This window comes from Neopsephotus bourkii, unplaced genomic scaffold (genome assembly GCF_033783945.1).
Source record: "Neopsephotus bourkii isolate Nb327-2 ecotype Australia unplaced genomic scaffold, CSIRO-AGI_Nbou_v1 NB_1797, whole genome shotgun sequence".
NCBI classification, from domain to species: Eukaryota; Metazoa; Chordata; class Aves; order Psittaciformes; family Psittacidae; genus Neopsephotus; species Neopsephotus bourkii.
In genome coordinates, this window is record NW_026902270.1 from 1,273,403 (window position 1) to 1,288,333 (window position 14,931).

General features: G+C 37.7%; 1 protein-coding gene across 5 annotated transcripts in view; it reads right to left on the reverse strand.

Annotated features, from left to right (window-relative positions):
• The window catches only part of ZNF654 (zinc finger protein 654), a 38,322-nt gene that overhangs the window by 11,557 nt on the left and 11,834 nt on the right, over nt 1–14,931 (reverse strand). Inside the window, exons 2-6 of one of the 5 annotated variants that reach the window (XM_061342574.1) lie at nt 14,365–14,510; nt 9,808–9,889; nt 7,793–7,928; nt 2,319–2,521; nt 1,422–1,561 (exon numbers count right to left, since the gene is read on the reverse strand). In XM_061342574.1, coding sequence (XP_061198558.1) covers nt 1,422–1,561; nt 2,319–2,521; nt 7,793–7,928; nt 9,808–9,889; nt 14,365–14,510 — 707 coding nt within the window. Of the gene's footprint in view, nt 1–1,421; nt 1,562–2,318; nt 2,522–7,792; nt 7,929–9,807; nt 9,890–10,233; nt 10,352–14,364; nt 14,526–14,931 lie in introns of those variants that run through there. The other 4 variants (XM_061342575.1, XM_061342576.1, XM_061342577.1 and 1 more) reach the window with 4 other exon arrangements.

Sequence of the window (14,931 nt, forward strand, 5' to 3'; positions counted from 1 at the left end):
GATGTCTTGTTTTGACTAGCAATTTTTAGAACGGCTGATGCAAAACTTGGTTATAAACTGGGTTAAGAGCAAGGTTAACATCTAACCACAGCAAAAGATATAAAAAGCATATTTCATTTAAAATATGTTTCTTAAAAAACTGAATCCCCGAAACAGAATTAGTTAACAGAATCATCAATTAGTAACTAACATGTAACTAATGTGTTTAAGTTTCATCTGCAAATTTCCTAAGTAAGAAGTCAGGAGATGCAGCTTTTGGGCAGGAATCAGCAAAGCTGGATTCCATTCACAAACTGTGTACCTTTTCGGTTGGATTTCTTCATCTGTCCTATGGGGACAGTCATGTCCACCTTTTCCTGGACAGACTGAATGAAAACTGACACTAACTATGGACAATATATTGTATTATAAATGTATGTTGATCATTTTTCCAAAGGTTTTGATGCAATGCAATCACTTACTCAAACACTTAAAGAGAAAAAAATGACAAACGAAACATTATAATTTCTGACCTTCCTTACTTCCATGATAAAAAACCCAAATTCACCACCTCTTACTTCTCTATTCCCTGAAATCTGGGAACACAGAAGCCTGATATAGATTGTAAACTCCATATTAAAATTAATTACAAGATTAATAAGAGCTCTATTGACTGAACAAAAAATTAAATCCTTCCTAAATAAGCTTTTTTTTTTTTCAACTACGCAATCAAACAAATTTAGCATACTTTATCAGCAAATGCAGATGTTTTATACAGAAATTATCCAGGCTAAACAGAAGGATTATCTTCCTTAGCCATCGTTCAGTCCTCCAAATGATGAAATTTGTTTTGACAACTCCTTAGAAAACGCTTCTAAAAGCATAAAAGCATCCAAGCATCAAGATGATTTAGTGTGTATGAAGACATTATTACTTAAATGTTTTCTAGAGTACCACCATTTATTTTATGGCTCTGTTTATGAAATAAAAGCTCCCATATTAAGTAGCACATTTTTGGAATCATATATTCTCTTTAGACATACTGATGACATATTACCCCCTTGTTATTATAAAGCAGTGCCATTAAACTAGCAGGACAGAAAAATATCTGCATTGCCAGGGAGTCTACAGTCTGCATATTGTTACACATTGCTAATAACAAATGCCATGATTCTAGGTATTTATAGCCTGAAGTATGTGAAGGCCCACCCTTCTGTTACTTTGAGACACTTAATGTGTTATGTACCATGTAGGCTACCATTGTGCATGGCTGTGTAAAAAGGCAAGCAGGCATAACAGACGTAGTAGGAGAGTTTAAAGACCACGTTAGAATGTTTTTATCTTGCATTTTAAACTTGAGCTACACCTCAAAGTAGATGAGTCATTTTGGCAATAAGCATTGATTATCTGCTCGGCTGCTTCACCAGAAAGAAAGTATTTACCATATACAATACATGTCCCCATTTTGAAGCTGAGGGACTAGGAACGATTCACATAGCTGTAAGGCTAAGGTAGTCTTCCCTTCTTTTTCAGTGTTGCAGATGATCTCAATTCCACTCTTGCAATCAGTCCTCAACAAGTGCTATACAATTAAAATAAAATCAATTTAGACAAATTTGCTAACATGAAATAAAACCCTATCAGACCCTGCTATATTAAAGAAGCTACTGAAAACTTCAGGAATTGCTAGTGACACTGGATTTCTTTGGTATAGCTTTTGTGTAGGTCTGTAAATTGAGATTTTGGAGATATTTAGAGTTCTTTTGTATTTATTAGAGCAATGACAATCAGAATAATTGCCCAAGAAATTAAATGACTACACAAAAGCACTTTCTTGGCATGACTTAGCTTGTTCTCAAAACAAGGTTAGGAAAAGCACTGTTATCTAGTAAGGGCTATCAGCGGTAAAGTAGGGCCACATTCAGCTAGAGTGTCATTTTACATAAGGGGGCACCATTAAAAAACCTTAAGGCTACTCAAAACTTATAAGGCACAGAACACTTGACTGACATCAGTTAGGCTAAAGAGCTTTTACTAAAATCATAGTCAATAGTAAAATAGTCAATACACTGAAGTTATAAAATATTAACGACTCGAGTTATTTAGGGAACATATCTACAAGTAAACTTGACCAAAAATTGAATCTAGGTCAACAAGATTTGTAGGCACTTAACATTTAACTTTTCAAAGCTTAAGCAAGCACTAAGTTAAGCAACAGCACTGTAGCTGCCTGATTTTATGACATTTGGTTCTACAAAAACAGAGTTCCATATGCTCCTCTTGACAACTCATATACAGTAAGTATTTAAGTAAACAAAATGTATACTGACAAACAATACCTCCTGGAATAGCTGATCTTCTAATGGTGACATATAAAGACAGGTGAAAAGAGCTTGATGGAAATACAGATCTTTACTGATATCTGGATGATTTATGCAAGATTTGATAAGAGCCATTGCCTCAGGGATGCGTTCACAGGCAATAAGGTATCTGGCACGCAGTTCAAAGAACAGTGGATTTTCAGAGCTTAAATATTTGTTAACTGTACAGAAAAGAAAGATTTAAAGGCAATTAGAATATGAAGTCCAAACAACAAATATATTTAAATGTAATGTTGTTTTCAATAGTGCAATGTCAACAAATAATATATAAAAAAGGCTCTGCTAAAGAAGCTATCAAATATTTAAATACCATCAAGAATCTGTCCTTCTGCTTGGAAACAGAAATAGTTTTCTTACACCAGTAATCTAATTCAGTATTTTATTTCTAACAGATTAACACAAGGTGCTACAAAGGATTAGTAAAATATACACTACGTAGAAGCAGATATGAACATTTTTGAGAGAGAAAATTCCCTCCTTTCTCAGTACTCGTATCTGGGTGATTGTCAGAAGCACAGGACTGACATCACTTCCAAGGCTAGAATTATAGATGCTCAAAACAACTCAGTACACTCATTACCCATTAAAATGGAAGAGCTCAGAGAGATCACAAAGTTGACTACAGTTCACATGCTGTTGCTTTAAGTAGTTTCAAACACTTGGCTTTTGCTGGTGAAGTGGAAAATTCACTTTTTCTTCTTCTGAAACTGCTCCTGGGCACAGTTGTTAAATCTAATCCATAAATACCTTTAAATCCTAACCCCTGATTTCTGGAAATCTGTTTTTCAGATCTAAAAGCTAAACTTCAAGTTAACATTTGAATGAAAATGTTTGTATTGAGATACTCAAAATACTTAAAACATTCAAGTAATTGGGAAACTATGAAATACATAAAAGACATGCTTGAGATCTTTTATAGCTCATAGAAATTCTAGTATCTCTTAAGATTAAAATGTCATTCAAGACTACAGTGTATATATATATATATATTTATACTATAAAATGCTGCTTTTATTTTGAGAATTGTTTGCATCCTGTCAAGTAAATGCACACTCCGAGGTGTTAACAGTGTGTTAGCATTAATGTATTGGACAATATGGGCTGATCTTCCTCTTACATTCTCAACAGCTACCTTAAGAATCCCATCACTTCTAGTGTATTCCCTGTAGTACTGTGCAGTGTTTCGTATTAAGTAAGAAAAAAGAAATGAGATTGTCAACTTAGAGTCAATAAAGGCTGAAGTTTATACCTCAGAGGGAACATGTATTAAGAAAGTTACAACTTAAAAGTGACATTAATAGGATTTAACAAAAAAGTGGTTACTGAAAACCGCTATCTGAGCATCCAAGTGACTCCCCGCCTGCCCCAAAATAAAAAGAGCATATATATAACAGGAGTTAAACTTTGTTTAATAAGAATGCCTGGTTTAAAAGACATTTCTTGCACTCAGAAAAAGGATTTCTGTAAGATCCTTGTTCTTATAAAACTTAATGGCATTATATGCTAATGAACACTTAAGGAGTATTATTCAAGGCGAGATAAGGTTTCTTAATAGATGTACCATAAAGTCCACCATAAGAGAGAATCTCATTCCCACTATCCATTAGCACTTCCAGGAATAGAAAGAAAAGCCAGCGTCTAACAGTAGTCATTAACTGCAAGAAAAAGTGATTATATGAAAATATCCTTTATGCCAAGTAAAGGCCTCTCCTTTTGAATTAACATTAAAAAGATAATAAACCCCGTCACCAGTTTCACATGCAAACATTACCCAACGGATCACTGACTATTCACACTGAAAAATTACACTGGGAATACTTAGCTTTTATATGTGCTGATGTTAAAAAAATGCTGCATATCTAACAACTGATTGCATCATCCTTATCACTCGAATGAGGGAAGACTGCAGACCACAGTGTAAGTGACACCTCTCTTATACACAGGAAGGGGGACCCCAGAAACTACAGGCTTATCAGCCTGACCTCACTGCTGGGGAACATCATGGAGCAGATCACCCTAAGTAAGATCATAAAGCACGTGCGGGAAAAGAAGGGATCAGGACCAGCCAACACAGGTTCATGGACAGATCCTCCATGACCAACCTAATCTCCTTCTATGACAAGGTGACCTGCCTGGTTGAGGAGGGAGAGGCTGTAGACACTGTCTATTTGGACCTTAGTAAAGCATTTGACACTGTTTCTGACAGCATTCTCCTGGAGAAATTGGCTGGGTTGGAAACTGCCTGGATGGCAGAGCCCAAAGAGTGATGGTAAATGGTGTCACATCCAGTTGGTGTTGGGTCACTAGTGGCATCCCTCTGGGCTTGCTGTTAGGGCCAGTGTTGTTTAATATCTTCACTGATGATCTGAATGAGGGGATTGAGTGCACCCTCAGTAAATTTGCTGACAACACCTAGGTAGCTGGGAGAGCTGATGTGGTGAAGGATAGAAAGTCTCTGCAAAGGGCTCTAGACAGACTGGATCGATGTGCTGTGGCCAGTGGTATGTGATTCAACAAGGTAAAGTGCCAGGTCCTGGACCTGGCCCACAACAACCCCACACAATGCTACAGGCTTGGGGTAGAGCGGCTGGAAAGCTGCTCAGCAGAAAAGGACCTGGGGGTGCTGACTGATGGCTGCTGAACGTGAGCCAGCTTGTGCCCAGGCAGCCAAGAAGACCAACAGCATCCTGGCCTGTATCAGCAATAGTGTGGCCAGCAGGGCCAAGGCAGTGATCATCCCCCTGTCCTCAGCACTGTTGAGGCTGCACCGTGAATCCTGTGTTCAGTTCTGTGCCCAAGAGAGACATTGAGGTGCTGGAGTGGGTCTGGAAAAGGGCAAAGGAGCTGGTGCAGGGCCTGAAGCACAGTGTGATGGGGAATGGCTGAGGGACCTGAGGGATTCATTCTGGAGAGGAGAAGGCTCAGGGGGGACCTTACTGCTCTCTACAACTACCTGAAAGGAGGACAGAATAAGAAGGTGGCTGGTCTCTTCTCCCAGGAAGTGATAGGACAACAGGACAAGGCCTCAAGCTGTGCCAGGGGATGTTTAGACTGGATATTTCGAAAAACTTCTTCACTGAAAGGATGCTCAGGCATTCGAATTAGGCTGCCCAGGGAAGAGGTGGAATCATCATCCCTGCAGAACACGTAGATGAGGCCCGTAGTGACATGGTTTAGTGGTGAACTTAGCAGTAAAGGTTGGATTTTATTATCTTAAAGGCCTTTTCCAATCTAATTGATTCCACGATTCTAAGCTAACTTGTTAAATCATTCCCACTTTCTGTGGGGGAACTCTGAAGTCAGTATGCCCCTCCGCTTTGTAAGTGAGAATCCCACTTCTAGCAACACGATCTCCCAGAGAAGGTGTCTCCTACACCCTCCAACGCTGTTTCTGAAGAGACTGCGAGTTCCAGCTACACCACTGGCAGGATTGTGCTCCCTCCCCATCGTGGAATGCTCTCTTTTCCCAAGCATATATCTAGAAGAACATATAAGCTCTTCTAACCCCCCAAGCAAAAGACAACTGCTAACTACAGTAGCATTTAGCCAAGTATGTGATACATACAAAATGGCTTGGGGAAAGTAACTGCTATTCCTGTCCAGCATGTGTGGTACTTTGCTTTAAAGCAACAGATGCCAACCAGCAGCTTAGAAGCTAATTAGCTGCTTACACCTGAGTGTACCTCTGTGTACAGTATTCTCTTCTAAATGTTCACAGCAGGCCACTTTATTCTCCCTAATCTATTAGAAGTCTATTGCTGCCATATTTCAAGTCTGCTGTTGTTTTTAAACCCAAAGACTGCTTTCCTTTCCAGCCACCTCAGAACAGAATGCAGCATCCCAAAGCATACAACTCATGTAAAAACAGACCCAGGGAGGTTTGTCTTGGCCTAAGCTTCTCTGTGTAATTAATGAATCAAAGACAGGATTATGCAGTTCATACAGTACGTATTTATCAAACTGACTTTTGCAAGTAATGGTTGGTGATTCAGCAATAATATGCACTTTTCCCCATTTAAAATACTGATCCCTAAGGGAACTATATGGCCAGGTTTCAAAAGATACACCAAATACTGCTAGCCTAATAAGCAGCACAGAATGTTTGCTTTGTGTAAGACTTCAGAGGAATCAGATTTTAGAGGAAGTGAGACAAGAAAGGAAGAGCTCCCAAAAGATATAATCGAAAATGCCTGTCATCACAGCTAAGATATGTCAAGGGGGTATGTGGGGATATTAGAAGATAAAAGGAGGAAAAATACCTCAGCAGAGGGGAAGGAGATGTGCCTACAACAGAAGGAAACAAACTAATCATCTAGCGACAACAGGCAGTGTCATTCCTACTCTGCCAGGTTAAAACTAAGTAAAAGTCCTCAAACTGTTACCCATCATACAGAGGCATCATGATGATCAAAGGAATCATTAAAGCAAAAGACTAAAACAATTTCTGCTGGAGAGATGGAGATTGAGACCCAATTCAGATCACAACTACCAAAAATTTTTTAGAGTGTCATATGATATAGAACAAGTGAAGGATTAAGCCCTGTTTTCTTTTTGTTTCTGTAGGTATTTGACCAGAAGTTTATTAGATCTATAAATCACATGTAAACTATTTTGCTCAAGCACTTGCTTCACGAGAGAAACAAAACAACAAAGACTACACACTTAACCATGTTCATGTTGCTAGCACAATACTCTCCCTGGTTAAGAAGGCAGCTTGCCCAGTTGCTGTGACTTTATAGTCCTCTTGCTCACTCTACAGAATGAATGCACTGTCATAAACATAGAAAAGAATTAGCATTTTTTATCACTATCAAATAGATAGTCCTCTGTGAACGCTGCTACCAAGTATGTTGCTTAAGATGTTAGCGAAGACTTCACTGTAGACTGGATTATTTTTCCCCTTGTGAACTTCCATTGACATTCCAGTAGTTGTTTTCCACATGCTGCCTCTTTCTCCAACTCCCAACTCTAGGAATTACACGTACATAAAAACAAAGCAGCTATCAGGTGTAGTCTCAGGCATCATTCTAAACACAACCAAGCCACAAGCCCAAGTATTAACAATTTAAAAGAAAGATTAAATGAGCCCAAGGACCACAAATACAGGAATAGACATCAGGTCCTCCCTTGATCATGCTATTTTAGTAGCCTAACTGAGGTCAAGTCACTCTCCATGCTCTTTCAGTTTAGCTATATTTGGTAAACTCATTTCCTAGAGTAATTGCTCAGTAGCCTCCTTTACACTGTAAAAGTAGACTTAAATTACTAGCAAAGAAATTAGTTTTCTTTCAAATAAAAAAGGGACCTGTACATTTTACTACAGAAAAACAGTTATGTGCAATGCAGGTGACAACAACCTGACCCTAATATCATAAAAGCATAATTCAACCCATTTTCTGTACTCTAAAAAAGTAACATGGCATATGAAGTACCTAATTCCTGCGACACAGGCTTTGCTTTAAGAATTGCTTGTAATACAGGATCCTCCCATGGTCCACCATCTCGGATGATTCGAGTTACTAGTTCCAGGTTCATATTTCGGTATCTACTGAGAAGGTTCTGACATTCCTACATGTAAAAAGAAAAATCATTAGAAAGGAAAAAAAAAAACCACCCAAAAGTTGTTTAAAAATAGTTAGGTCATCCAAAAGATACAAGAAAATCCAAGCATGTTTTAGTATTTCCTCAGCCACACAATCTTTCATTGACCAGGCCTACACAAAGCCCTAAAGCAATGATTTATACTCTCTAAAAACAGTAATATAGAACTGTAGAAGCCAAAATGCAAGAGCCTCCCATTTGCATAACAATGCAAAACTGCCTTTCCTGGAATTAGGAGGTATTACTGGCATACACTGTTGAAGTCTTCACCTCATGCTAGCCTGTGCAGATTTAGACATGTTGCCATTGGATTTGTGATTCAGTGATGGTGTCTGAATTCTACAAGAGAAAAACTGAATTAAGCCATGTGAGTCACCAGCCCTCAAGCAACCACTTTTCTCCAAATCTCTACGTAATAGAAATTATGCCTGCTTAAAATAATCCAATGTGTTTTAGCCATCATTGATTTTCATATATGCCAAGTTCTCCCCATCCCTCCACGCACCTTACATTTGCTGGTAAAAGTGTCAACTTCAATGTTAACCAACAGTAGAATTTTAATCACAAAAGCTATCTGATTTTAAAACAAAAATAAAATGCAGCTGAAGAATGGCTTCTATGCACATGCAATGAACTTCACACAGGCTTTTTTTACATAAATTCTTTTAGCTTCAACTCGGTTTTTCCTTTTGTATTCGGATGAGTAGATTTGAAGGTAAGGAATGCATTAAGTAACTGAATTGGTTTGATTACACAACTGATTCAGAAATTCTTATATAGAAAATTGTGTAAACATCTATTTTAATACATTCACTGCTTAAAAGGCAATTGAGAATTGTAAGACAAAAGCACAGAGGAGAAAGTGTTACACATCACCCTTTTGGCTTACGTCTCTTGTTCATGAGAAAGTTTTTGAAGTGCTTATTGTAGGCCTGCCAAAATGTCCCATTACTCTTAGGCAAGAGACCCTACTCATTCCTGAGGCTGCTAAGCCAATTCCTTGACCCCATTCTTCCACTAGTTCTAATCCAACACATAATGGCTGCTGGTTTGATAATTAAGGTAAGTAGTGTTGGCACATTAATTTGTAGCAGCCGTAACAAGCAGGTATCAACATAAAAATAACAAAGGGATAGCTATTTCTTAAACTGCAGATCCATGACCAGTACTAACAGATGGAAGAATCCTGTTGTTCATCTTTTCTTGCCCTATAACAAAATTTTTTCTCACCGTGACACAAAGTGTTTGTGTTCCCATGCAGTGAATCGGTTCAGGTCAAAAAAAACATTCCCAAACAACTTACCTGGCAAAAAGAAGTGCAATTCTTTAAATCCAGGTTCATTTACCTTATGTAGTTTTATATAGCCATACAAAACATTGTCCCAATCCAGCAAAAACAGTTTCAATCAATGCAAGTTTATGCTGACCTGAAGAATTCATTAAATTTAACTGTTTAAAACCACAGAGGGAAACTTGAGGTTTCATGTCACCAACCAGTGTGCAACACTGGATTGCATTAAGCTCTAATTAGTATAAACAAGCAAAGCTTCCCTCTTTTAGATGGCAAACACCCAAAATCTGCCTCGAACAAGAATGTTATTACAAAGAGAAGTACACTTTACTTTGTCCAAATAGATTCAAATAGCAATACTGACAATAAATATAAGAATGAATGGCTTTCCCTTCAAATACCCTTCCCTCTTTTTTGGAGAGGTAAAAATGTAAGGAAACCAGCTACCTTATTTCACTATAATGGCATGTTTCCTCGAGGTTATCTATCCACAAAAGCTATCTTTACATGTAGCAAAACAGTATTAAAGGTTTACATGAAAGTAGGCAACACTACCTGGATTGAACCTAAAATATCTTTCAAAGGATCTTCATAGAACTCATCCTTCCCAAAGAACAGCAGCAATTCAAAAAAACTCCTAAAAAACAGAAGTAGTGACAAGTCAAACTACAAATGATCATTCGAAAAATGAAACTACTGTAAGTCTATTACTTTTCACAGCACTAAAACCAAAATTAGGACTTGAGTAAGTTCTAGAGCTGTGACCATGCCAAAGTTACTCTAAAACACTTGGCTAATGCCCACACTCTCTAAATCAACTCATATTTCAAGAACTTTACGTTGGTCTGATATTTTGTGCTGGATTTTGGCAGTTAAGACTTCCCCACACACACCTCAAACACATTTTTCATCAGGCATCAAGTTGCAAATACAATACAACAGTTTATATTTAAGCACAACTTAAAACCCCTTCTGCCACACCTTGTTCATAATTTCAGGACCTTTAGACTCATGGTACCTGCCCGATCTTCTCCCTCAAGAGCTCTTATGTGCTTCATACTGCTGCTCCCCATTCACCATTCCAAAAGTGAACGTTCCTGAAAAGCCCAAGCAGTTGTCACATATGCAGCAATTTTGAGAAAGAAAGAGGGCTACTGTAGAATGTCTACAGGACACAGTTAATATGGAGTTACATTCAAGGACTAGTAACTTGATGTGAATGCTGATTCCCAAGAATTCATATTTTCAATTGCATTAAGCACTTTCTACTAACACATTCTATTCCATTTCAACCTGTCTTGACTGAAGTCTCTCTGTGAAGATGCAGGTTGAAAGGTGCTATTTATTTAATATTTCCCAATAAAAGCCTTTTGCCATTAATTCTGTATTTCTAGAAAAAGCTTTTGAAGAGAGAGCTTTTGTGCAAATAAGCAAATGGAACTACATTCGTCTTCTGTACGGCATTCAAATGAATTGATAAAACTTCAGTGTTACCACCACCAAGCTCTTAAGCAAGTAAGGTCTATGTGCAGCAACATGAATTCACAAGTGTTGCCTCAAAACCAGCAGCAGATAAAGCAGAAGGCAGGACTGATCCTTTCAACAGCAGCCTAGATGCAAACCGACCTGTGGCCTTAATGTTTGAGCATCTTAAAAAGTGTATCTAGGTACTTAATTTAGGTATTACTTTTAATAAAGTGACTGACACAAACAATCCTGATGGCAGAATCAGAGAGGTTGGTTGGTAAAAAATAGCTTTCAAAAGCTCAAATCAATTTAGATCTTCACTTGCAGAAACATACTTACAACTCAGTCAATTCAGTCAAAAACTAGGTAGTTGGATCTCATGGATCTGCAGATGGCTCCAGTGCACCTATTAAGATTCTAAGAAATTTTAACTTTTATTGGGAAACGGTAACAACCAAGTGCTGCACTAAACCTGCAATTGCTGGTTGAGAAAGTCATGAGCAGCAGGCAATAACTAAGCAATCCTCAGAGGGAAAGGCAGTACTGAAAGAATACCAAAAGAAATACTGTGCATCTAGGGCACTGTAGAAACAGGACTGAACAGCAAAGGCTTTGGTCTCAGAACAGAAAACATGCATAATTTTCTTTAAGATTCCTCTAGACATCTTTTTCCCAAATGAAGAAGGAGAATTATGAGGCAGAGGGGGAGAAGGTGAAAGATGACTCCTGAAAGAGATTCCAGCATTCTTCCAACCTCAAGTTTTTGAGTCAAGATCCTGCTGATGGCAATTTCCTTTCTGACTAAAGTATTTAATCTTCTGTTCCAAAAGCTTTTAAAACAAAAGGCAGATTTTCATGAACAGCTGGACAAGGAACTCTTACAGAACAATTGAATTCACTGCAGTTATCAGTGAATAAGTAAAACCTAAATATATTTGAAGATAACACCCAGAGCATTCCTGAAGAACAACACGTTTCATTTTTAATAAAGCTAATTCAGAAGTTAAAGAGCAGATTGAAGGCAATTTTTCCTCTCAACATCCTCAGAAATACTGTGCATTAAACAATCTTAACATCCACATGAACAAAAGGAAGTTTTGCATGGGAATAATGCAAATGTGTAATGAAATTAGGTTTCCTTTACATTATGCTGCAGTAATTTTTTTTCCTAACCCGTGATAAGCTATGCCTAGAACAGACCTGGAAAATTTAAGATACAAATCCATTATGCTCAATGATGGGATTTTGCTCCAGATTCGGTCCTTGACTCTCAACTCAAATATGGCCTGAAAAAGCAACCAGTATCCAAATATGTACTTGGTTCTGAAAACCATTATCTCATTTCATGTTGATAAACAAAGTTTTGTAGCACACTTGACTCTCGGGAAAGGTCAGACATGAGTCATGTCGTGATCTGGAGAGCAGCCAGACTGGAACTTAGATAAGACAAAACTAGTTATAGCTAGTCATGCATGCATCCTTTTTTATTCGCTTTGTTTGAATAAAGAGAATAGAACCTTGCAAAGGACAAATGATCTGGGAATTAATAGTGAACAAGTATAAACTAGTCTTTTTCCCTGTCAATGTACCTGTTCCACACTCTGATCAGCCGAATAAAGGAAGCTATCAAAATATTTCTTATTTCCTTATGACCAGTCTTCGAGTTAAAATTACTACAGTCAATTCCAGCTTGGCCCAGCTATCTTAAAATAGTCTGCAGCACTGCATATTCATATTTGCATCCACTCATTCAGAATAAAGGTGCTTATAGAGTTATCACATTGCTATTTTGATATTATGGGCATCAGAACATTGCCCAAGAACATTTGCGTGTTGGCATAATTATTAAAACCCCTGACATTAATGGTTCTTAACCAACATGCTGCCTCATTTGACGCGAAGCAAGGCTACTAAGTAGTGGAAGTGCAACAGTCATTGCTGTTAGTAGCTTATTGTCTGGTTACCAAGGCAATTTTACTCCAGTATGACAATGCAGTCAGGCAGATTTTTGTTGTCCAAGAACTAAGGCTTAATATACACCAAATTTTCAGAAGACATTTGAGTTAAGGATTCCCAGGTAACTGCAACTACTAAGCCCCAGCATTCCTTCATGGTATCACATGCAAAAGTACGCCAGTGAACCAAAGTCAGAAGACAAACTAAGCTGGCATTCTAGAATGGAAGAAAATCTTAGTGAGTAAACCCAGCTCCACAAACCAAGACAGAAAAGGGTGACAGGAATTCAGTCACCAATTCATTTCTACATTATCAGAATGTAGCCATCCGACATGCAACAAATACTTGAATTTCTGCTATTTTTCCCTTCCAAGCATTGCTATTTAAAAGTATATAGAAGCACAGCTTGAACTTCATGAGGTTTCCTCTCAAAAAAAATAGCAGTGAATAAAAAAGAGAGGTCACCCTGTTTTAATCCAACTGCTAGTCATTTTATAATTGTGGTCTATGATTCCATGAAGACTCCCACATCAAATAGTTTCACGCACACAAACAACCAGTAAATCTCTTTGGTGAAGTCTCACCAACACTTAAAGGTAGCGTATACACTGTAAATGTACAGAATAAAGACTTTACTCCTACATAATCAGTACTAATAACTCAAAAACAGTGGAAAGAATAAGCAATGCACTCCTCCCAAGTAAAGGAAGAGAGGAAGACTAGGAGAGCATTCACTTCTGATGAATCGATGAGGTGACAGCAAGACATTCCCACGCAAAAGGCTGAACTAAGATACAGAGCTGTATTTGAAACCACTGCTCAACAAGAAAGCAATTTAACCAGCTGGACAAATATATCTGATTTGCTCAAACCAAACTCAAAATATAAAGCTAGCTTTTAGGCCTTTGTCCCCATTTGCTGAGAGAAGATAAAGTACACTGCTAAGTGTATCTAACTTGCCTAAAGATTTCTTTTGCTTCCATTCAACGGTGAGGTTTTGAAACCTGAAAAGTGGGTTTTCAGAGCAAGGAAAAAATGGGACGTTAACTGATGCACTCATCATTAGCCTGAGCTTTCAGCCTTCATGTGGGAAAACCACCAATGCATTAAGAAAACTGAGATTATAGCAAGATTTTTGACCTAATATTCTGCAGTTTTTCAAGCTGAATATGACTTTTGGTCAGTTAACTGCATAACAAGTCATTCCCATAGGCATTTTGATGACTCAGATATAAACATCCATTTTTAAATGGATTCACTCCTTAAACACTACAAGAAATTAACAAATACTTAGCTTATTAAATCACTAGAGGTAGAACAGCAAAAACTTCAGATAAATTTATAGTTATGTACTGTCAAAAAGATTGGTCTTCAAATACACCAAAATAAGATTCTCCCCAAAAGAAGTCTGTATTGTGATCACTTATTTCCTTCCATTATTCATTTTGTCAGAAAACCTTTGGGACACAACATTGTAATGCCTAACTTGAATATTTAACAAGGACACCAAAAAGAGTAAATTTTTGTGTTTTCATCCTCAGTTAGCAATTCTGTGTTCCGTGTCACTACATCACTTGTAAAACTGCCCTTAAACTCTGAGGTTCTCTGAGACTCTACTGCTATTATACAAGTAACACAATCTATATTGTAAATGAAATAATACTAACTGAAAAAAAATGATATACTTACAAAGCTAGGCTACTCAATACGTATTGTACGTGCTCACATTCAGCTGGGAATGACACACAGGCAGATGTGAAACAACAGAGCGCCGTCTGAAGCACCTGAAGCTGAGGCAAAGGAACCTGCCATCTTCCAGCATAGTCTTCAACAACCTAATGACAAAAACACTGAAATATATATCATGATGTAAAACATTCTCTTTAGTCAGAAATAAGTAGTTAATACTGTACCTGCTTTATCTCCCCTCCTTCCCCCTCAGAAGCAGCGTTTATAACCAAAAAATCCTGACCATCTTGTGTTATCAAACTGAAAAAAGAAACTTTACGACCTACATTATAAAAGACATAGCACAAAGGACCTACAATTATGCTTTTCAGAGGGTAAGGCACAAAATACTTCTTACACAGTAGATAGTACACTCTTAATTTAAACACAGTGGATAACATACTGTGCATTTAAACACAGTAGATGGGACACTCTGCATTTAAACACAAGGTTTTATTTTCCAAGAAGTTACAAATTAGAGAGTCTGTAACAATATCCAGACATTCCATTCTAAAACTTTCCAAGAGG